At 38.5% G+C, this 25713-nt stretch overlaps 1 protein-coding gene across 3 annotated transcripts in view; it reads left to right on the forward strand.

Annotated features, from left to right (window-relative positions):
• OCA2 (OCA2 melanosomal transmembrane protein) overlaps nucleotides 1-25713 on the forward strand; it is a 208874-nt gene that overhangs the window by 146706 nt on the left and 36455 nt on the right. For all 3 annotated transcript variants that reach the window (XM_087938439.1, XM_087938438.1, XM_087938440.1), the window contains 4 exons: nucleotides 2957-3084; nucleotides 10288-10347; nucleotides 11445-11549; nucleotides 13242-13335. In XM_087938439.1, the coding sequence (XP_087794565.1) occupies nucleotides 2957-3084; nucleotides 10288-10347; nucleotides 11445-11549; nucleotides 13242-13335 (387 nt within the window). The remainder of the gene's footprint in view (nucleotides 1-2956; nucleotides 3085-10287; nucleotides 10348-11444; nucleotides 11550-13241; nucleotides 13336-25713) is intronic.

The raw sequence follows: 25713 nt of genomic DNA on the forward strand, positions 1-25713 counted from the left end.
ATATCTATCTGGAATTTGTCTGTTATATTTTGGAAAACTTTTTCTTTTACAGACGTGACTCTGATTCTGTTACTTCAAAATGCAGCAATAGTCTTTACAGGTAGACTTAAAAATGAAGAACTGATGATCACTACAATTATCATTGTGTCTCTCTTGTGAAAAGGAGTTTAATTCAACTATCTATAAAACAGACCCTTTAGGTTGGGTTGTCTGCAGGAGTGGGATTCTACCAGTTTGGACCAGTTCTATAGAACCAGTTGTTACAATTCTGTGCAGTTCAGAGAACCATTCAATCGTGTCCCTGGCTGGCCCCTCCCCTCCCCTCCCCACCCCTCCCCTCTCTGCCCAGTCGCATGCACAGCATTGCACGCAAGCACGATAATGCTGACTGCATTCTCCTCCGTCCAGTCACTCCTTAAGGTATTTCTATTTTTTTCCTCCCAACGACCAGCTGTTTCGATGATCAACTGTGCTGGGTTCCTCCTCACTGTCTTATTGCTTCACACAGGAGGCTTCCCTGAGGCCCAGGAGGCAAAAAAGGGTGCAGGGGTGTGTGCTGCATGTCCCCCATGTTCTGTTTTTGGCCTTCTGGGCCTAAGGGAAGCTTTCTGAGAGCAAAAATATCCCCCAGAAGGCTTCCCTGAGGCCCAGGAGGCCAAAAAATGGAGCACGAAGGGAGGTGCTGCAAACAAGAAAAGAAAAGAAGAAGCCATGCCCACTCAGTCACAAGGCCATGCCCACAGAACTGGTTGTAAAAATATTTGCATATCACCCCTGGTTGTCTGCCTGGTATGCAGGCATTTGTGTGCATAACTCTGTCTTATCCAACAAAAAATGGATATTCTTGTGTTGTTGGGGTTTTAGCTGATGTGGTAAAGATAAATAATGTGTCCAAGGTAGTGACATCATTTGTCCAATCCAGAAAATAATGCCAGACCTTGGGTCAGTAGGTACAGAAGTTGTTATTGATCAGAAGAGTTGGATTTATCTATAGGTGGTGGTGATTATTCCACGTTTCTAGATTATCACCTTTAGCAGTTTCCTCAAAGTACTCATCCATGTAACATTTCAATCACTACAATATGGACTGCACTTCCTCCCAGGACAACCTTCCACAACTTGCTACTTTACAAATGAGTTGGACTTCAACATACATAATCTTCCAGCCAACATATTATTTATTTATTTATTGAATTTATATTGCTGCCTATTTGCCCATGGCGACTCGAGGTGGCTTACAGAATATAAAACCACATTTAAAACAATAAAAGCTAATGAAAAGAATCAAATAAATTAATAAAGTACAATATAACAAAATCACCCCCCCCCCCAACTCCCACTCCCTGCCACGGCCACAGCAGATTACACAAGCCATTTAATGGGCTCCATTCCACTCTGATTATCAATGATTATCTATCATTGTTGAATGATGAAGTTGAATCCAGTACATCTGGAAAAAAGTGCCTATTTTAGGAGTTTTCTTGGGGTTCTGTGCATATTATTTAATTTTTATGCCAATTATTGGAACATGACTGTCCCATTGCACTGTATTCCCTTTAAAAATATCCAAATTGTCCCTGCCAGTAACCATGTTATTTTTATTTATATTTGTTGTATGCCAAGTACATTATGATTTTATGGAAAGTATCATTGATTTTAATAGATTACTAGGAGCTTGTATTGAATATTTTCATTTAAAATGTTTGTTTCATATAATAGATAACTATTCAGTTTTAGCTGGATTTTTAAACTCAGTCTTGATTACATTCAAAGAGGAATGAATACACTAAGGAGGCTTAAAGGTTATCTTGAAAGACTGTAGCTGTGATTATATTCTTTTGTTCCTTTGCATCCGGATTTTATTCTTTTGTAGTATACTGTCTGAATATTTTCTTTGAGAAATTCAGCTTTTAGTTGTTATTTACATAATATTTGAAGAAATATCCCATTAATATTTCCCCAATAGATAAATAAAGAATCTGCAATGTCTTAACATAAACAAGAATAAAAAAAACATAGGAACCACTTGTATAACATGCAATATGTGTCCTTTGAATAAGTTTAGTATATACAAATTCCTAAGTTATAATATTCTGGTTGTAGAATTCCTCTTTTTCTAACCCAGAATGGTAACTGAAGGACACAGAATTGGGTATGGTCCATAGAAACAAATATTGCCAATAGCTGTGGAGAGATATTTTCTTATTTTGTTATTCAACTCAGGATAGAATCCATTTGGAAACATATACCTTGCCCCCTTTGAAGGAAATTTAGAAAAAACTTAATCTCAGCATTTCCTTTTACATGTTTTTTCTAAATTCATATGGTAAAAATGGGAGTGAAATATAGATTGCTCTTCTCATGCAGGATAATTAATTTACAGTCATCATGTAAAGTTAGTCTTGTAGTAAAGGCAAGTTGTATTATTGCACAACTTCTGTGTTGTGATTTTTTTTGCACAGCTGGAATTTTCAGGACTAAATATTTCTGGGCCAAGATATATTTTTTAAAAATTAGAATACCAGATTAAGTCATAGTCAAGCCTGACTTTTTTTTTTTCTTAGTATGGCCTTGTTTTGAATTCTCAGTGTTGGATTCGCATCAGGGAGAAACAAAGAATTGGGTTACACTGCAAATTTACAACTAGTTTATAACCAGATTTTTTTAAAAAAAATCCTGGGTATTATCCTTTATAGGATATGAAAGAAAGTAGAATATGGAAATAATGATATTAGAGAAGATCCATCTATTGAATTACTTGAGATATTAAAGGCACATAAGCCATACCCTGGGGGAAAATAAATCGCAAGCTTAACCATGATTATGTGCTATTCTACAGTATAAACATGTTTTTAATATTGCTGTACCCAAAGGGTATGTGTACTGTAGATTTGCATATAGCAGGTTAAAATGGATTCAGTGAAATTCATGTGAACTTTTTTCTCTTTTTATGTAGGATGGATTGCTATGTTAGGAGCTCTGTGGCTTCTTGTTCTAGCCAACATTCATGATTTTGAAATGATTCTGAACAGAGTGGAATGGGCAACCCTCCTTTTCTTTGCAGCATTATTTGTTTTAATGGAGGTAAGATAAAGACATTTTAAAGACTGTTTAAAATCTTGGTGAAAAATTTCATTTTTACTTTCTCGAGTTGGTTTTCAATCAAGTGAAATATAGATTGCTCTTCTCATGCAGAATGATTAATTTACAATTATCATGTGAAGTTAGTCTTGTAAAAAAAGGCAGCTTTATTACGGCACAATTTCTGTGTTCTGATATTTATTCTGTGGCTGGAATTTTCAGGTATGGACTAAATGTTTCTGGTCAAGACATGAATTAGGAGCTCTTTGTATAAATATGCTGTGGATAAAAGAGTTTAAAGAACTATTTTGCAAATAGAGAGAGATGAAATCTGTCATCCCATCCTATATGTTTCCTATATGTACTGCTTTTCCTGTTATATATATAAAAAGATTCAGGCTGGCATAACCAGGGGCCATTTCCTTTGGGAATATCCAATGATACTATGATGTCTTTTGAGAAACCGTTGATGTAATGCTTGCCTATTGTTCATGCTTTCTCTCTCATTTTGTCTGTTAAATATTTTGAGTTTAATAGTTATAATTTTGCTAGCTATACTGAGTGGCCTGTGTGCTTGATCTAATCAGGATATAAGGATTGAGTGCTTTGATTATATGCTGGGTGAAAATTAAATTAAATTCAGGATTAGTTCTGATTTGGTTTGAGATTCTATAATACTCAAGATATGTAACCTTTCATGTGACCTCAGTATATTTCCAATACACTCTGTGGGCCTCCTGCAAAAGTTGTATCAAATATGACTGAATCTTTCAAAGGGCGAATATATGAAATGCATGGGAAATAAACATATTAATTAAATTTAATTAAGGTAATAAAATTAATTTCATTGTCACGCTCGCCCCAACCACCTTTTCTTTTGGCTTGCTATATTTTTGAGCACAGGTCCCAGAATGCTACCCCAAAATTGCATAGCTCTCAGCCTGAAGCAAAGTGATCTATCTCTTCATTCCAAAATTGTGTGAATTAAAAGAAAGAAAAGGAGCATTTGGAAATTATTCTCCAGATACTTGTAATTATTACTATCTATTCTCAGTACTGAAGAGGAAATCCTGATATACAGACCATTGGGATCCTTAAGATTAAGATTAGATAAGATAACCTGTATTGTCATTTTTTACTGTGAGCACATTGGCCCACATTAAAAATGTAAAATTTAAGGATAGGGCTTTACTCCTTGACAAAAGTGAAGACTGACTATTCATATTACAGAAAGTAATCTCATGCAAGGGAAGATTTGGTAAATCCAAAATGAGTGCTAAGATTTGTCTTTCAGTTGTGTACCGAATAGCAAGCGTTTTTACTTTGAGTTCAGTGAATTAAAGAAATCTTCATCTGCATTTCTCCTGGGTACTGTGTTTCCCATTTCAGTGTTTTATCTGTGTAATCAAAAGCAAATTCAGTGAGGCTTACAGAGAGGCCAATAAGATGTAGAATTTAGCTAGGTTTAAGAATCTTAGAAAGAGAAAGAATGAATACTTTCATCCAGAGATATATCATCTAGCCTAGAAAATTCTTCTGCTGATGGATAGAGTAAGGTAACTATGTGGAAAAATACACTGTGTGCCCTATGCTCTCCTATGGGATTTGTACATATTTATTTGTACAAACTTGTACAAATAAATTAGTACAAGTCATGCCACAATGTTTCGATCATTGTAAAGAATAAGCACCGCTGCTCTTTATAAAACTCTTTAGATAGTAAGTAGACAACCCTTTGACACATTCTTTGAAAGAAAAGTAGTACAGTCTAATATGAGCAGAATGTACATTAAATTTTGAGTTGACCATATTTTCTTACCCCAATGTTGGACAGTCTTATGATAATCAAAGAAGAGGATATATTATAAATAGAAAAATTGTTGTGGCAGATGAATTTCAATAATAAATCAATATTTACCTACCTAAACAGATTGACCATGGGTGGGCCAAAAAAGCAGTGGGAATAAGAGCTACTTCTGACTTTCTGACAGTTTCTCCAAGGACTTTGCTTTGCTTTCTGGTGGGGAGTACTATAGCCTGGATTTTTTTAAAACACGTTCTATAAATTAGCAGAATTTATGTTCCTCAATTCAAAAATAGGTATATCTTTGGGCTAATCTGAAGGTACAAACAGACAAACAGATAAATATAATGTGAGTTTACACAGTGTATGTACATTGTATACAGTAAATTGTACTTCTCCCAACTTGTTTTCCTGCTAAATGAATTAAGCTCTTGAACTGATAGGATCACAACAATCAGGGTAAAGGCACTTCTATGAAATGAATGAAGAAAGAAGTTACTATGTTAATTTGAAAGACACTCCAGATCTCTATGAACTCACAAAGTTAGCAGCATTGGAGTGCTGAAATTGTTTTTTTTTTAATTCCTGTGTGGTTGTAGTAAAACAGGTGCAATTCTAGGTGTCATTTGTCCTCAGTTCAATCAAAAATCCTGGAAAGCGCAAACTTCTGAATATAAGTAACAGTGGAATAACTAGCAATAATTTTAGGATGCAGAAATGATTTTACACAGTGCCAAGTCAGAAATCCTACACACAAGGAAGAACCCCATATGCACATCCAACTAAGTTAATCAAGATAAATGTAACTATTCAGGTAGCGGTACACATAAGGTGTTTTTTTTTCAGGTGGGATAACAGCATGAAAAAATAAACTCAGAATTTAGCCCCAATCATAGTTGAGTAAATCTTGCAGGTGCATTGGCTCTTCAAGCCTAATTTTCTTCTGGAATTTTGAGTATGCCACTCTCAGCTTCTCTAACCAGCTGAGCTACACTAATGACTTTTACCCAAATTGTTTCTCTGCAAAACTTATAGCTCCAACTGTTCTGTTGTTTTTATTGCCATGCCTCACTGAAGTTTATCTCTTCCCATCACAGGGAAACATAGAAGCAAACTTTAAAAGATTGGAACTGCTACAGTAGAAGCAGAGATTATTTTTAGATGATTTTTGTATATAGCAGTAGACACATGTGATTTAAATACTTTCCCTTTTTACTTCTGGATGGAGGCACAGTTCTTTGTATGTAGTACTTTCACCACATTTTGACAATTACAAACTTAACAATTATTTTTGGTTTATTCTCTTCATATCTGAGCCCAAGAGATAGTTGAAATTGGACCACACATTCTAAGAAACTCATTGTGGGCTTTATACTTGTCAATGCACATTTAGGTGGCAGTGTAATTTTTTTAGTTTTTCATCTATGTGCCTTGCAATAAAATGGGATACTGTGGGCCAGCTCAGCCAAGGAAAGTTGGCTGGAGGGGACCAGGAGGTGCATCTTTTTGGCTGCAACTCCAGCCTTCTGGAACATTCTTCCTTTGGAGCTCAGGATGGTTCTGATCTTGTTAGCCTTTCATAATTTCTAAAAATCTGACTATGTGCAAGAGCCTGGAGTATTGAAGAATACAAAAGGCATTGAGTGACTTAGAGAAACTGGAAAGGTCTCCATAGGTCCCCTTGCAATGTAGATCTACATAGTTATGATAGATAATCATATGTACAATGAAGAAAGTCTATCTTTGAAATGCCAAGAATTAAATCGGAGTACCTGCAATATCAAAAATTATTCTCCATTTGCTTGTGAGAAGAAGAAAGGTCATCAATATTATTTTCATGAAGAAAATGGAGAAAGAGGAAAGACTATGGACAAAAGTTATTGTCTGCAGTTGGCAAGAGAAAAAATTGTTATGTCCCTGTTGGAATCTGATTCAAAGTGGGAAGCTGAGCAGCTGACAGGGAGTGGGAGTGTGGCTCCATTGTCTGTGGAAGAAACTGGGGAAGGGCATGATCCAGCTGGGCAGAGGAGGACAGGGCAAGGGAATTCAGAGGAAGACCCAGGCCTACGCCCTCTTCATCCTAGAGCATGCAGGGAGGAACAGAGAAGGGAGCAACATGAGTTGTGTGGCTTATGGGGGAGGAAAGAGCCCTGATTCCCTTCATTAGCTGCAGCTGGGAACAGTGTTTAATAAGGGAAATTTCGCACAGCAAGTTGTTGGGAGCAAACTGTGAATTATCTGGTATGTGGAAGCTTATCTGTGTTCCTGGCATCTTCCCAACTGTGTGTGTTCTGCTGTGCTTTCAAGTCTGCAATTCCTTCTCCTGCCCTGTCAAGTTAATTACTGCAGCATGGTTTGTGTGGATTTTTAGTTACAGTTTTTATGTACTTCGTTTTTGGACTGACTTTCCTTCACTTAAAGGCTGTTCCTGGGAGAGTTTTCTCCAGCTGAAGGTAACCTGGACATTGGGGGCAAAGTTAGAGATAATAAAGGGACTCTTATTGCTTATTTGACTGTGTTGCCTTTGTGCCATGCCCCGCGTCATCACACACATGGAAATCTAATCCAAAATAAGTAAGCAAATTTTGGATACTGATCATTAATTTCTACCTAGCAGAAATTTGACCAAAGGTTTTGCAGAGTTGCTAAATTTTGTCTATGGGGTTACCTGAACTGGGTATGCTGCCTGAAATGAATTGGAATATAGTAAAGAAGAAAATTTCTTTCAAAAAGCATAGAAATTTGTAAAGGAATATTTAAGATTAGTTGGTTAATGACTTACAAACTGCAGACTAATTGAAGAAATGTTTAATTCTATGGTATTTTTTGCCATGAAACACTGTTTAAAGACTTGTATATTTGTTTTATTTTTTTCAAAAAACTGGAGAGAATATAGTTCCTCTTGAATAAGGCCAAGGCAGGGAAATTATAAGTAAAATATAGTTTAATTTTTCACAATACTTCAAGAAATAGATTTGGTTAAGCAGAACTGTCTAATATAGCTTCAGAATCAGAATTGCATGCTATTTTCTGGTAAAAATATCAAGAGTCCAAGCAGTAAAGCAATGTATTTGCTTCAGGGGATCTGATTTGTGAAACTTGAAATTTAAATCTAAATAGGAATAAAATTTTGCATCACTATCTTTTGATTAAGGATGATTTACAGAGTAGCATGTTCTAATATAATGTCAAATCTACTAATCTGTATAAATTTTTGTAGCTGGGTTACATATTGTGACTTAATTGCTTGTATTGGGAACAATATAAATTGGGATGGTAGTAATAAATGCTCAAAGGTGTTCTGGACTTTATTATTTCCTGGATTAAGCCATTTCAACAGTCTCATTTCTCATTTATTTAGGCCTCAGTTCAGCTGTTTTAGGTCTTACTGTTTTAATAGAAAAGAATATATATAGCTCAGGGTCGAACTGAGCAGCGATGATGCTACCTAGTTGGGTAATGAAACATCTGCAAGCAAATAATTAAGTTCAGAGTTGATGAAGGACTTAATCATACTGTAAATAAAGTTTTTAATTCAAAATTCTAGGACAGACTTGCCTCATAGGATGAAAAGAGAGTAACAGCAATAATCTTCTCCTTCTGCCATTATTCAGATATTAAATATATTGTCAGGGTTCCAAATAATAGATCCATGGCAAGCAAGAATCTGAGACAATTGAACTCATCAAATAATACTTTTATTGGAAATATCATATTGGCACATATCTGGCGAAAACTGACTCTGAAATCTCCCACGGTTTTTACTTAATTAAAAATAAAAGATTTTCTACTTTTTCAAAACAGTCACATGGTCCAATCATTGTCCAAGCAGTCTGACAACTGGGTGGCATCACTCTGCCTTCTTCTGACCAGGTGTGAGAAGGTCCTTGGTTCCCAAGAGAAAGTTTTTTTTTTTTTTTTGTTACAGAATTCCCTCTATCTCAAATCCCTCCCTCCCTATCTTTCAGCTCCAGTGTGGCAACACTGAAGCGGACAAAATGGCTTCAGTTAGGCCAGCTTCAGGGTTGACACATATATTCAGTTCACTTGATTGAATATGAGTCATTGTAACCAGATTCCTTTGTAAAAGTTATTTATATATAGCTTCAAGCCAGGACTGAGTGTCATGAACATATTTTGACTCTGATTTGACTGTGTGACTTCCCTAGCCCTCTTCGACTATCCCACAAATAGTTCCACAATCTGTTCTCGCAGTGGTTGACCAATTTAAGGACGTCACTAATCTCCCACAATATGACTTTCAAAGGCAGCCATATTGCCAACCAGGCTAATAGCCATTGATTCCCATCAGTGGTGGGATTCAATTTTTTTTTACTACCGGTTCTGTGGGTGTGGCTTGGTGGCACGGCAGGGGAAGGATATTGTAAAATCTCCAGTCAGAGGTGGTATTTGCCGGTTCTCCAGACTACTCAAAATTTCCACTACCAGTTCTCCAGAACTGGTCAGAACCTGCTGAATACCACCTCTGATTCCCAGGCCTTTGATGAATTGGTCCAACCTGTTTTTGAAGCCAGCTAAGTTAGTAGTCAACGTAGCATGTCTCTTCAGTCTCACCTGTTGGTAGAATTTTGAGTGGGGATGTCTGAAAGTATTTATAGAGGCTTCTATGAAACAGTTCCAGAGCTGAGACTTATGAAATGTTTGCACTTAGATGAAGCTCATGAGAAGACTTTGTACTTTATTCATCTGTCATTTTCAACATGTAAATGTACAGGATCATAGTCAACAACATCCCTCCTTTTAATTATATATCAGCTATTTATAATGTATGAAGATCACAATCAGATCTACATCTACCTTCCTGGGAAATTCCTCTTAGAACATTGTCAGGCTCTGCAGAGTTTCAGACAGTTAGCTCCAAATAATCTTTTTCTAATTTCTTTTTACAATTTTAATTCGATAGCTATATATTACCTAATGCTAAGCCACAGTTGGTCCATCTCATCAAGGACTGCCTACATTTCATGGAATCTGTTTTCTAGACTGTTGTTCAGAGCAATAAAACTAGAGCGTTTCGTATAAAAATTGTATTATTTGCTACTGACCTCAGTCTTCTTAACATGGCTAGAATATCATTCCTAAATTCCTAAAACACTTCTGAGCATTAAACATCTGCTTGAGAATCCATATTAACTGAAAAATTACATCAGTCTTTCTTGAGGGAAAAACAAATCTGTTTGTTTTAATTACTGGGGGAAGGGGGAGGAGAGAATCCCAGTTCCAATTTACTATTTTTTTTGTTAAATGTGTAACCAGTGTTTTTAAAAACTTGTTGGATTAGTAATTTCTTGCAAGTGGGAAATTTTGCCTAATAATTTAGAATGCATATTTTATTTGCTGACTTTATTTCATTTCTTTATTTCCTTTTTTCAAAAAAATAGGCTTTGGCTCATCTTCATTTAATAGAATACATAGGAGAACAAACAGCTTTGTTGATAAAGGTACAGTTTGCAATACATTTTTTAAATTTAAAAAGGGTACATTGCATTTTTTTCATATTTATGGTATTATATTCATGATTATGTTCTGTTGTCAAAGATACAGTCCTAGATTCAAATGCAAGCCATGCAGTGAAATCCTGGGTTTTTTCTCTTAGATAAATTGTTAGATTTGGGAATTGTGGATTTTTTTTTTTTAAAGTCTCAATGCTGGATCTGGATATTATTATTCTCAGGCTACTGTTGCCATCAGGAAAAGGAATCAAACTTAGATCCTTGGTTATAGGAGAGCCTCTTCAACTCCTTTGGACCTGTGAATATATTTGATGTGGAAAACACATTATGAGCTTTTAAAAATTTATTAAAAATAATCCATAAAGTAGCTGCAACAGTGCACAACAGCTGCAGAATAGCAGTTTATAAGAAAAAAAAGATGGTACTTTTGCTTCTTTACTGATAATAATGATTCCCTTGAAGAGTGGCTGATCTTTCTTTTTTGAGGAGGCAGATAGCCACAATTATAAATCAAACCCTCGGCCACAGCCCCCCACCCCAATGATTTTGATGTTCCAAGAACATCTATGTGGCTTATTTGGAATCTTGGGGCAATTTTTTAAAAAATAAAGATGATTTTTGATATGTTTAAGTATATTGTTGTATATGTGATGTACAATATATAACTAGCCATTAAGTTGGTTATATAATAAAAAGCTATAACTGAGAAAAGGGCCCTCTAAATTTTGGACTAATCCCCCAAATAAAACCTATTTGGCATACAGTTGGAACACAGAATGTAATTCTCATGTACTTTTATATTTCTGTGTCTTTTTCTTATTTCTACTGAATCAGATAATTGTGATATTTTTATGTACATATTTGAATTTGAGTTTTTAAAGCAAAACATTTAAAACAATGGCTTCTACTGTACTGCTCAAAGGTGAAATAAAGTTGACCTATCTAACATTGATGTATACAAATCTGCAGAATTCTCACATGAGTTACAGCAGGATAAATCAGTAACAATCTTATTTGCAAAATAATTGCTTTCATGAAAAAGGCCATCTATTTAATCCATCCTTTCTGTCCTGCCTGCCTGCCAGGTCGTACCTGAAGAGCAACGTTTGACAGTAGCTATTATTTTAATTCTGTGGGTCTCTGTATTGGCATCATCTCTAATTGACAATATTCCATTCACTGCTACAATGGTAAGTCCTATGTCTTTGCATCCTTCTGTCAGGGATACAATGTAGAGTAACTGCATGTCACTCGATGTTTAGGTTGCTATACATTTTTCTTCAGGACTTTCAGATATGAATTTGTTAAAGTAATTTCCACCTTTCCCATTATTTTATTGCCAAGGGGGCTCTTACATTAATGTTCTGAGATGTGAAAGTTACTATAGCAATTCCCATACTTCATTAAGAAGTTAATAGTTAAAAGAAATAAAATAAGATTAGTCTGACAAGATTTCTTTTTGACAAGTCCATGCTAATAAATCCATCACTGTGTGGTTTTCAGGGGCTTAGAGATGAAGCTGTGTTTACTTGATCTAGAATCTTTTCAGATATTGATAACCCTCTGCAACCCTTTTGGTTCTTCTATTTCTCCTGTTTGAAGATAGCCATAGATTTGGTATGTGCATTCTTGAAGGGAAGGGTTCCCATCACATGTGAGATGAGGGAAAGTGACCACAACATGCCATCCCAATGGTGACCTTTATATTCTGGAAAACCTTAACACTCTCCCCCCCCCTTTTTTTAATGACAGCATCATTGAGAGATTCTACCTTCAGAGTGTTATTTGGGAAAACCGTATTTTCTACACATGTATTTCAATAAACTGCTATTACAGTATATGCTACCAACTGTGAACCATCTGTTAGGATTTTTCAATTTTATTACTATGACCTAGATAATGTTATATTAAATCAGCTATAACAATAATTATGAAATTTCTTTTATGTCTACTCCTAACCAGAATATTAAAGAATACTTTTTACAAAGGTTTAAAATTGTTATTGCCAACACTGTACAATGTATTCCCTCCATTCATTCTGTCTTTTGTTGGGAAGAAATAAGAGATTAAAGTCAAAAGGGATAAAAGGGGGGTTATCTAGAATGCAAAATACACTGTAGAACATCTTCAGATCAAGATCATTCAGACTTCATCTGCCACTGAAGAAAACTATAACACATACATAAATATACACACACACAAACTCATCATTAATTAATACATTTCTTTAAAAAAAAACCAGATGTGACGTTTTCTCATTTGTCAAAATTTTGACTAAAATAAAAAATAAAAGGCACCCTTCCCTTGTACCCATTTATATCTCTCTCACAATTTAATCAAACCTGTATTGACAATGATGTTAGTTTGCTGAGTTGCACAAACAGACTTAGTCCCTTGAATAAATTTCTTCCCAAAGTCCATATTTTCCAAAACTTAAAACATAACAACCCAATTTAAGTTGTAAAACTTTCTCTTTGTGCAAAAATATCAGCTCTGTTTGTTTCTCCTTGTGGTATTGTAAATACTCATTGACATTCAAAATACTGTAGTTCTCACATTGTCCCTTAACTGCCTTTTTGGCAAAAATCCAGTCTGATCAATCTTTGGATGTAATATTTTGTATGCTTTTGTGGTTTTGGTGGGATTATTTTTAAGAGCCCCTGCAGTTCTCAAGGAAAATTCTAGAATAGCCTCTCCCTTTATGCTAATTTCCATACATAAAGTACTTAAATGAAGGGCACCTCATCGCAGGATAATTGTACCAAGCACTTTTAAAAGATGTTAGAAATCAAGTTTCTTGTTTTCAGTGTAACTGATTATCATCTTTAATCTCAATCTTACTGTTTCTCTTACTATTTATTATTTTAATGTACCTTTTGTAGATTCCTGTACTTCTCAATTTAAGTCAAGATCCTGAGGTTAACTTACCTGTAAAACCACTCATCTTTGCATTAGCCATAGGTGCCTGTCTTGGAGGTAAGCAGTGATAATAGTTTGAAGAAATGTATATTATCAGTGAGAGCTAAAGCAACACACTAAATTTAAGGTTGTGATTTTTAATTTTTCAATCAGATTAAACACTTTTGTAGTTAACTAAAATGTGATCCATAAATAATCAAATTGCACATTTAAAAATATTAATTTTTTAAAAAAGATAACCTGTTAGCACATGTGATCAGTATTTTATATCCTCAAAGAAATAGTAATTCTTTAGAAAATGGGGCTGAAATTGACTTCATGCTTGATTTCACAGGTCTGGCCAATGATGGTATTAGTAATAGTATTAATGATAGTATCATTCTACAATTTCCATCGGTATTGGCCACTCTCATCCTGATGTTGTAGATAATATTTTCCATTGTTGCAAGCCATCTCATTAGTTCTGTTTCTGAAGAGTATAATCTGTGCTTCTGAAGACTATAATCTGGAACATTTGCCTCTTGAATGCAGATGGTTCCTTAGGTAGCACATGCTAACCTAGGGCTGTCTTCTATTTCAATCTTGTCTGCTTTAGCTTTCTCAGGTGAAGCACAGCAGTTATTACAAGCAACTATTATTTCAGTATTCTTAACTAGGTAATTGTCATCGGCATCAGCCCTAATATCTTTAAAACTGCCTGGGGCCCAATTGACTGGATATTCACAATGTTTTTCTTCTTTGCATTCCTCGCCATAGTGCAGAGTTATTTCTCAGTCATTTTATGATACAACATAAATGAATGTTCTTCTCTACTAGGAGCAGGTAGACATCATCATTAGCACTGCCCTCATTCAAACACCGTACTTTATACAACTGTCATAATTATATGTATTAAGGTGGTTCTGACCATATATCATTAACATCATTGGAACAGTCATCTACAGTGTCTTTTTCAGCACTGTTCAAATTGCAATCAGGTCTGTCCACATTTGAGGTGATATGGTTATAGTTTTGATTCATTAACCAGAATGTAGGTCTTTACCTCTACACCTCATGAAAAATTAAACTAGTACATTGCGAGACCACTGACTATATGGATCTTTCATGCTGGAACAATATCTGAATAGATATTTAGATTTTTACCCCCCATTCTCATAATTTCACCAATGTGTTTTTAGATCTGTTTTGGGGAAGAGAAAGGAACTCTATTTGTGAGAATGAGGAAGGTGCTTTTCAAGCTGATTGACCTAGAGATCAGTGACATCTATAACAAACCACAAGGACAAAAATGGTGATGATCCTGATGCTGCAATTGCATACTGCATTGTAATATTTAATACAAATATCTAAATTGTGGGACATGCATGATGATGATGATGGTGTCATCATTTGGCCTCCATGGTCCTCTTGCAGAAGCTCATTCTTCCATTTTCATATTCCGTATTCATCCATTTTTACTGATCTCTCAAATAGGAACTAATCAGGACTCAATCAGACATCTTTATCCAAGGAAACCAGTCTGTGGAATCTAGAATTTCAGAAGCAGAGGATTTATGTCTCTCTGCTAGTACTTCTTCACTCTGATGCCAAGAATTTTGATCTGAACAAAAGAAAAGAATTCCCAGCCTAAGAAGACTAAAACCAACTTGTAGAGAGCCAGAAGTTAGCTTAATAATTGATTGCTTATCAAAGGAAACTGATAATGGTCCTGAAGCTTTGCAGCATCAGGATTCAGCAAAATCATGGCTACAGAACCTAAATTGCAGATGGTGGGAAGTACAGAGAACTTAAACATTTAAGCAGATTGAAGCCTTGATGAAACAATGAGCTTAATAGCCTATCCTTGATACTGATAATCTCTTATGGACCATGGTAGTTAGAGTGCAATATTACAATTCTAATTCTGCTTCTAAATCTTGAGCAGCTCAGGGTTGACTCAGTCTTCCTTTCTTCTGAGGTTGGTAAAATGAGGACCCAGATTTTGTGGGCAATAGGCTAACTCTATAAACCGCTTAAAGAGTGCTATAAAGCACTGTAAAACAGTATATAAGTGCTATTGCTGCTGCTATAATGTGAACCGAGACACTTGGAATTGTTTATTTACTTATATTTAATATTTCTAGATCACCCATCTCTCTTCAGGAAGACTTGTGGTTTTTTTATGTTTGTAACCCTGGTACCAAACTTTTTTTTGGAACTTGCTATTTTTGCGTGATGCTTGACACCTTGAGAAAAGATTATCAATACGTCTACAGTTTTGATCATAAGTGAATTGATTTATGGTATCTCTTTTAATTTAATTCCAGAGATTTGTTAGGCTGTTTAAAGTGGCCACTTTCCAGAAAGAGACCTATTGGTTGTTGTTGACTCCTTGAGTCTGCTTTACAATGCATAGGGTAACATGCAAATTTGTCAATTTCTTGCAGAAGATAGATTGGCTCTTCCCTCTACCCCCCCAAATAATCTTAAATTTTGTATCTAAAAATCAATCATATATAGAGGACTTTTGTAGTGGAATGGAACAGATCCTATTTTTTTCTGATTACTTGGAGATTGCTCCTTCTTCATGCATAATTTCTAAAGAATTGAAGTTTTCTTTTGGGATTTGAGTCTGAAAGATTTCCAGTTGCTTCTTTAAGAATTTATCTAATTGCTATCTTTATATTTTGAGGTAGTTAATATTTTTCCCCTGTTTTCTTGCATCCTGTTGAGAGCAATTTTAGAAAGATACATCAAGATCAAAATGGTGTTTACCAAAAGATAAAAGATGAACAGATGGCAACATTATAGACCAGATATCATGTTATAAATATGTAGGAAGGGTGTTTCAGCAACTCGGCCTTGGGGCAAAAAATAGCTTGCCACTGATAACACTCTGATAAGTGAAGTAGCTATTTTCAACTTTTTCAGTGTGAATTTAGATATTCTAGTAGATGTCAAAATCTTTGCTGCTTAATGTTGGAGCTAATTGCTTTTTTCAGGACCAGGTTTTTGATTAAGCTGAAAACAGTGTTTCCAGACTTCCTTCAGGCTGTCTTCTCAATAGCATTACTATGATTGGAAGCAGCCTAATTAAGTTTGAAGCCAAGGCCTGGATTTTACTGATTAATTTTGGGTTCAATTAAATTTCTTCCTAGTAGGCTTAGAACCTATCACTGTGATTGACAGTTTTCAGTCTCCTTGGCACCAAAATCTAGAAACCAAGTAGGCCTTACCTGGATTTCTTTTTAAATGTCTTTTTATCTATAGGTTTTTAAAAAGCCAAATGTGTTATTTGATTAACAACTTTAGATTGTGAGCATCAACATGATCTGGCTAAGTGATCAGTACCCCCAGAGAACTTTTGAACCGCTATCTTACACAACCCAACCACTTCAAGGAAACATAAATTCTTTATTCTGGCTTCCTTATATATTACTTTGGGAAGGTAAAATTAATAATATCCCTATGGGAGATTGGCTCTGTCTTTGTGGTTCAGGAGAAGCTGAAGCTCTGATGCATGTTTTATCGTAGTCTTATTGTCCAATATTTGATTGATTCATGTCATTTCTATTTTGACTCACAGATCAGGTAGCTTTGACATATTTTATATTTCCTTTTTATTATTTCTCTTAACCATTTTTTTTTCTTTTCAGATTTAAAAAGTACATTTCTGAAAATGGGTTAATGGCAAATTATTCAAGTTCCAAGCTTTATCAAGATTTTTCAATTTTTTTTACCATTTCACTTACTTTGCTATCTTACTTGGGATTGACCAATGACCATAATAAAATGTAGATTTATTTAAAAAGACTTACTAAATTTGTTTCCTCTTTAGTCCCCTCTGTCTTGGATCTAGTATGGTCCTAGTCTTAAAATGTCAATTTCCATTTTCCGTTTAGTGGTCTGAAAGACTGCCTTTCTAATCTCTGATTTGTCATTAGACATGCAGTAAATCTAATCATTTATGCTGGAAAGTTCCAACGTTGAAAATTGCACGGGGATAGGAAAATTCCTCTACTGAGTTATTTTATCTCAATTTCGTTTATGGCAGAAATTAGTTCTCTCTGCATTTGCAGACCCCAAAACATTCCTTAATATGCTTAATATCTGATAAGGAGTATTGATTCTGCAATTTTGGGGAAGGGTCTACCCTTTATCTCATTCTCAAAATCCCCAAAAGGCATTATAATTTTATTACTTTGTGAAAAGATAAAGAATGATAAAGATAGAATAAAAAGAAATTGGTTTCTGAGACACTTCTTAAAAGGAACAAACATCAAGACTATCAAAAGTAAAAACAGGATTTATAAGGCTTGCTTATTTGACCAAGATTATAATATATACAATGCTTTTTCCTCACCCAAAATCTTTAAATGGGTTTTTCTTGATTGGGACTGAATAGCAATAGCAGTTACTTATATACTGCTTCATAGTGCTTTACAGCCCTCTCTAGGTGGTTTACAGAGTCATCTTGTTGCCCCCAACAATCTGGGTCCTCATTTTACCAACCTCAGAAGGATGGAAGGCTGATTCAACCTTAAGTCGGTGAGAATCAGACTGCCAGCAATTAGCCTGCAGTACTGCATTCTAACCACTACACCACCACGGCTCTTACTGTTGTTGAATGTTGAGGCTTTAAAGATTTGTTTATAGATAAGATATGGTAAGAAGCTGTTTTTTTCAGTTAAATCAACAGATTTAAATAATTTCAATAAACATATTTTATTTATTTTAAAGTAAATTGAAAAGTCATAAACTATGGTATTAAAACTGAAGGAAAATGTTAAATTTGTGAAGGACTTTCTGAAAAGAGATGATAAGATGATAAGAAATTAATATATGGGACATTATATGATGGGGTTAAAGTTCTATACAGTGCATTCAGAAAGTATTCAGATCCCTTTCACTTTATCAATTTTTTGGTGCAGCAGCTTGATTCTACAGTTGTTGAAATTCATTTTTTCATTAATCTACACTCAGTACCCCATAATGATAAAGTGAAAACAGAATTAGTTTTGCTGATTAAGACTCAATAATAAGGCTTTATTATTAATAGATAAAAGATGGGGTATAGTATGAAGACATTTTAGGTTGAAATGTTAGAGAAAGTGATATGTTATTGAAATTAAAAATAGAAGGAACAAATTATACACACACACGCACACACACACACATATATATATAATTTTTTTTGTGTGTGTATATGTATGATAGATATACATACCCATACACACACACACACACACATATATACATCAGTACATATTCTTTCCCCATATTTCTATTCTGTTCTTCCTTTCCCCTCATTTCTATTTTCTTCTTGTACTTTTAATGTTTTTTTCTTTTCTTTTTGTATTTTACCTAGTTTGCATTAGTTTTTATCTTTTATTTTTAAACTTTAATAAAAAATAATATTAAGAAGGGACTTTGTAATTAAATTTAATCCCTCTGAAAATGTGTTCTGTTAGATAGATTTTAGCTCAGTGTTTAACTGGTGAGATTTCAGTTTGAAATATAAATCTTTCATCAAATATTACTAGTGAAGCAAGCAATTCCACAAAGAGTTTATCTGAAATTTATAAAAACAACACTGAATTTACAACTGTAATTTCTTTAATGTATCTTAATGCTGTTCTACAAATAGTGACTATGCAGAAGCTGTAACAGTGACAATTTGCTAGACTAAACCTAACTAAGAAAGGGATTTACAGAGAGATATTAAAGAATTCAAAATTATTGCCATATTACTTAGCCACCCCAATGGATTTCCTGTAAGAAACTTTCCTGTTTTGGCCTCAGTAAAAATCAGCACTGTGTTGCATTTTCGAATGATGTTCAATTTCAGCAAAGAATAGTTGCCATTTGTTAACATACCTTGACCAAAAAATGAAATCAGAAGGATCAAGTGTCTCCACATAGACAAAAGATGAAGGCAACATTGTGTTATGATAAATCTGCAGAACTGGTACAAATTACTCCAAACAGTGGGAAATCTCTCACAAAGTGAATTTGTCCATCTTGTGTATTCAGTTTAATAAGGGGTACTTGGGATTTCTTCCCTCTGAGTGGTCTGTGGGAGGAACTGGTTTTCTTGGTCATTATTCCAACCTTTTAGAATAATCTCTTCTGATGTTCAGACTGCCCCTACTTCGCTATTCTTCAGAAAGCTTTGCAAACTTGACTGTATACTATTTCAGAGGGAATTTGCATTTGCTTGACTGTTTACATCTTCCTTGGGGGCAGAAGGTTATGATTATTTTTTTAAAAATAACTCACTAAGTTTGTATTGAATTGTTTTCAACTATTATCATTGTTAGCACAAGTTATTTGGAATATTATATACCATTCCATTCCAAATGACTTGTGTTAACAATGATAACAGCTGAACTGTTGAACTGTTATCATTGTTAACACAAGTCATTTGGAATAGAATGGTATACAAGTGAATACTTCTCTCCAGTTCCCTGGGCAAACATTGTTTGGACTGGTAATTCAGTTTTAAGGCATTATATTTGATGGGGACTAGTTAATTCAGGGTTAAAGATACACACTTGTGTATAAAATCCTATTCTTCTCCATCAAACTGTTCCCATTGTATTTATTGTCTCTAGTCATTGAATTGTGTTATGCTTTATTTTGATTGATTTTTTTACTAGTACCTAAATAGATATAATAGTATTAATAAACTCTCAAGAAATGTGTAGTACTTTAAGTATTAAAGAAATCAGAGAAAGCCATCATGAACTCAGCATTATAACTAGGATTTGATACCGTGGTGAACATGAATGTAGCAAATTAGTGTTATGATTTTTTTTGTGTGGTTATGTGCTACGTGTGTACATAGAATCATGTAGATATTGATAATCTTATTGCCTAATTAAGTCACCTGTGACCGGGCACACCTGACGTAGTAATATATACAAGACAGGTGTTGTTAAGTTTGAGCAATGAGAGGCTGAACCAGAGCATGAGTGCAACAATACTTTATTTTACAATAAAGGGCTGACCGTGCTTGCCAAGCCTGGAACTGGCTCGCAGCAATCAGCAACCGGTTGGACCCCGCATCCTGCTTTTATAGCTGGCTGCTGGGGAGAGCCAACCAATGGGAATGGGGAATAACGCCCACGTAAAGTGAGTGGACCTGAGTGAGAACTCCTTGAGTCCTCAGGACATAACACCCCTTCCCCCCAGATGCGAACATGCATAGTCCTTGAGGTAGACGGGGGGTTTGTGTTGGCGCCCGGAACGGCGCAACTCGGGAACATTGTCTGTCTGTTCGGTACCAGTCTGTGATGGTCGAGCCGGCATAGTGTCGCCAACACTCTCTCTGACTGGGCATCCTCGGGAACCACCGGGTTGGTTACTGGGGTCGAGCTCGTGGGTTGGATCAGGCTGGTCAACTCTCTGGGCGCTGTTGTCCGAGTTTGGGCTGACCGGAACGACCGCTGGTGCAGACTGGTCGCTGGGTACGATGTGGCTGGGCGGCGGATGAGGCGGTTCCCCTTCGACTGGAGACTCTGGATTCTTGTTGGCAAGGGTGCTGAGGCGCCTTCTAAGCTGGTCTATATGTCTCCTCCAGACGCGACCATCCTCCAGCCTGACTCTATACGATCTCGGCCCGGTGATGGCGATGACCTCGCCTGGAATCCAAAGTGGGTCCCCAGCGAAATTCCTTGCGAATATCGGCTCCTGTAACAAAAATGTCTAACCCCAAGTAGAAGCGAGGGGAGAGTCAGGGCAGTATTGTGGGTGCAATCTGTCCAATACAGTCCTCAGGCGCCGGCCCATCAGAAGTTCCGCTGGGGACTTATTGGTGACTGCACAGGGGGTTGAGTGCTGGCTCATCAGGAACCGTGCGAGTTTGTGGTGCCAGTCATCCCTGCCAAACCTAGCGAGGGCCTCTTTGGTGGTCCTGACGGCCCTTTCAGCCAACCCATTACTGGCAGGGTGAAATGGGGCTGTGAAAATGTGGCGAATGCCCAGGTTGGCAGCAAAACGGCTGAATTCTACTGATGCGAACTGTGGGCCATTATTGGAGACAATGGAGTCGGGTAGTCCATGTGTAACGAACAGGCGCGTTAACACGTTGGTGATTGCTAGTGTGGTGGTCGTGGATAGCTGTGCCACGTCTATCCATTTGGAATAAGCGTCCACGACCACTAGGAACATCTTTCCATGCACGGGGCCTGCCAGATCGATATGGATTCTAGACTAAGGGGCGTTGGCGCTCTCCCATCTGGTAGGGGTGGCGATGGGGGAGCAGGACGGGATTCCTGGCAAATGCTGCAGGAACTTACCCAATTGACAATGTCCTCGTCTAGACCCGGCCACCACACGTAGCTGCGTGCTAATGCCTTCATTCTCACAATGCGGGGTGTCCCTCGTGCAACGCCTCCAGGACTCGGGTACGCAGCGAGGTCGGAATGACCACTCAAGTGCCCCACAGTAGACAACCCTGCAAACTGGACAGCTCCTGCATGCGAGTCTTAAAGGGTGTGAATTTGTTATCAACGTTGCCTCCCGGCCACCCCCTCCTCACCCAGTCGAGCACCTGGGCGAGCGTTTGGTCTGCCTTGGTTTTAGCGGCGATGTCAAGGGCGGTGATGGGCAGGTCCAACTGGGTGATTTCAAAAATGGCGTTGACAGGAGCTGGGTCTTCAGCCGGAGCGGGTAAGGGGCAGCGACTGAGAGCGTCGGCGTGGGATAGAGTTTTGCCCGGGCGGTGAATAAGTTTGTATGAGTAGGCCGCTAGGAAAAGTGTCCACCTTGTCATTCTAGGGGAAAGGACTTGAGGTGTCTGTTTGTCGCCGGCCAGTAGGCCCAGGAGGGGCTTATGGTCGGTGACCAGTTCGAAGAAGTGGCCAAAAGGAATTCGTGAAACTTTTCACGGCTGCAACAGCTGCTAGAGCTTCCTTGTCTATTTGGCTGTAATTTCGCTCCGTGGCCGAGAGCGTCCTGGAGAAAAAGGCGATGGGGGCCTCGGCGCCATTGGGGAGTCTGTGACTAAGGACCGCCCCAATTCCAAAAGGGGATGCGTCTGCTGCCAGTACTAAAGGAAGGTTGGGGTCGAATTGGATGAGCACTGCCTCTGACGTAAGTAGTGATTTGACGGCGTTAAACGCCTGGTCTTCTTTGTGCCCCCAGTGCCACGGTGACTTTTTGTCTAGTAATCTGTGTAGGGGTTCGGCTACTGAGGCTTTATGGGGCAAGAAGGATGCATAAAAGTTCAGCAGCCCTAAGAAAGCTTGTAGCTCCGTTTTGGAGGTTGGTGTGGGAGCTTCGTGGATTGCTCTAACCTTGGACTCCAGGGGGTGAATGCCAGAGGCGTCAATTTTATAACCCAGAAAGTCCACCTGTCTAGTGGCAATGGCGCATTTTTCTTTTTTTAACTTGAGGCCATGCTGTCTGAACCTCTCTAACACTGCTCGCACTCTCTGGAAGAGTTGGGGTCTGTCCCTGGCCGAGACCAAGATGTCGTCGAAGTAGGGTACTACACCAGGGAGGCCCTGTAAAATCCGCTCCATGAGGGATTGAAAATACCCGGGCAACACTTACGCCAAATTGGAGACGCTTGCATCGGAAGGCACCCCTGTGAGTGACGATGGTCTGAAGTTCCGCTGTTTGATTATCAACAGGGAACTGCTGATATGCTTGAGACATGTCCAATTTAGCAAAAATACTGCCCGGCTCGAATGTGTGCAATAAGTGCTGAATGACGGGCACAGGGTAGGCGCTAACTTGTAAATATTTATTGATTGTTGTCTTGTAGTCCGAGCAAATTCTCAGGCTACCATCTTTTTTAAGGGGTGTGACGATGGGCGTCTCCCACTTGGCGAAATCTGTTGGCTCAATGACCCCTTGTTTTAGTAGTTTATCCAATTCAGCGTCTAGTTTTGGTCGAATAGCAAATGGAACTCTACGTGGTTTTAATCTGATTGGGACTGCCTGGGGGTCAACGGTGAATGAGATGGGGGTTCCATTATAACACCCCAGCTCCTCGCTGAACACATCTGTGTAGTCAGTGAATAAGGAGTCAGTGTCTGAGGTTGAGACAGCATGGACTCCTGTTAACCCTAGGCCGAGGTGGGGAAACCAATCGAGCCCCAATAAGGTGGGTAGATTGTCGTTAACTACCACTAGAGGTAGGTGGCCTTTAAAAAGCTCTAAAACTGACAAAGAACTTGCCTCTGCCGATCACGGGAATGGCCTTCCCCTGGTAGTCCTTCAGACCGAACTGGCATCTCTGAAGCCGGGTAGTAGATAGGCTGGGGTGGAGTCTCTTGAGGGTGTTCCACGAGATTATTGAGAGCGCTGACCCTGTGTCAACCTCCATGTGGCACGGTTTACCTTCTAGGGAAACGGAGAGAGAAATTTTACTAACAGCGTGGCAAGCACGCCTGGCAAGGCGGTGCGTGCGACAGTTTAATACTTGCCTCTGTGGTCCCGCGTGCGAGGACGGGGGTCTGTGTGCAGCGCTTTGGGGGGCTTGGCAGACTCTCGCGATGTGCCCCCTCTTATGGCAGTTGTTGCAAGTGGCTCCTTTAAACTTGCAGGTGGCCCTTTGATGCGATCCCCACAGGCTAGGCACAATGTGATGTGCTTGGGTGGACCGGTGTATTCTTGTTTGGCCCCTACCTGCGACCGTCTGTCGTTGGCGAGGCGGTGGACGTCGTTTTCATCGTTGTGGGTTTCCTCCGCTTCCACCTCTTCGGAATGGACTGGGAACGATGCTAGCTTGGCACTTGGGCCCTGAATTTCGGTGGCTGAGTTCGTTGCTAGCTCGGCTGCTAGGGCCTCCTCGACCGCTATGCGAGGTTGAGGTCTTTTTGCTAGCAGGCGCCTCTGTAGGTTGAGATCTTTGACCCCACAAACTAATTGATCGAGGAGCATGTCTTCCAAGTATGTTCCAAACCCGCAGTGCAGGGCCGCTGTTCTGAGGGCGGCCATATATTGATTGATGGTCTCCTTACTTGATTGCTTCCTCATACGGAACATGAACCTCCTGGCGATTTGTGAAGGCCTGGGAGCGTAGTGGTTAGTGAGGATCTCAAGCAACTCGGACCACGGAACGTTTTTCAATTCTCTCGGCGCTACGAGTGCTGCGGCGGTATCAGAAACGGTGGCTCCGCAGTAGATTAGGAAATAGGATTTTTCCGATGCTCTCCCGCATCCGCCAAGCCGACCGCATCGATGTAATGATTGAAACGGTTCTTATACGACTCCCACTTCTCTTCGTCTGGTTTAAACGCCGGAATACTGGGTTGGAACTCATGGTGCTGGAACGGCTGGGCTACCTGCGGAAAAATCTCTCTGGGACTACGGGCGCTCGTGAGTTACTAGTGATATCAGCTCTGGAGAGGTTTTTTTTGCTACCCTCTCTTTCTCTCTCTGGGTTACCACGTTGGCTGCTAGCCGTTGGAGGTGTCTAGATTCGCGCCAAAAAGTGGGTGTTAGTGACTTCCTACAGCGCTGTGCTGTGTCTCCTACTGGCTCGAAATTCAAATGACACCCGTTTGAATTTCGCGCCAAATACAGAGCGGCTGCGGCTCGCAGCACTTCACTTTCCCTGCAGCGGGGCTAACAAGCGGCTACAGACACTTCTAACTTTGAATCAGACCGCTTTCTCTGGCTGCGGATCAGCGTTTGCTCTTTTTGATCGCTCGTATTGTTGGCTGACCGCTCTCTCTGGCTGCGGATCAGCGTTTCCCTGTCGCCAGCCGATCGCTCTCTCTGGGCTGCGGATCGGTGGCTAGTGACTCAGCGGTTGCAAGGTGCTTCTGGTAGCCATCCCACCCTCGTCGCCAGTGTTAAGTTTGAGCAATGAGAGGCTGAACCAGAGCATGAGTGCAACAATACTTTATTTTACAATAAAGGGCTGACAGTGCTTGCCAAGCCTGGAACTGGCTCGCAGCAATCAGCAACCGGTTGGACCCCGCAGCCTGCTTTTATAGCTGGCTGCTGGGGAGAGCCAACCAATGGGAATGGGGAATAACGCCCACGTAAAGTGAGTGGACCTGAGTGAGAACTCCTTGAGTCCTCAGGACATAACAGGTGTATACATTAGGAAGAGCAGGAAAGGTGAGAAAGAGAGATCTGCAGAATGTGTGAATTTGTGGAAACCACTGAAACATCTGGAAGTAACAGGAACTAGTCAGGCAAGATTGATCAAAGTTCTGGAATTTTAAAATGCTCAGGAATAATGGTTTTCCTCTCTTTCACTCCTCCTCTCTAGTCTAAAAACAAACTTAAAAGTGAAATTAGCTCTCTAACCAAGTGAGCAAGTTGTGATAAGGAATGCCTCTTTGAATAAGGGAAGTAGGCTTTCATGAAGCTGCATGTAAAAGTATATGATTATATGGCTTGTTAAACTAAGGCCACTGCATAGAAATCAGTGTAAACTATTTACTGGAAAAACACTGTAACAAGAAATCTCACTGGTTTGGAGCGGAACAG

Source organism: Pseudonaja textilis, chromosome 8 (genome assembly GCF_049901715.1).
Source record: "Pseudonaja textilis isolate UNSWEBS1 chromosome 8, rPseTex1.2, whole genome shotgun sequence".
NCBI lineage: Eukaryota > Metazoa > Chordata > Lepidosauria > Squamata > Elapidae > Pseudonaja > Pseudonaja textilis.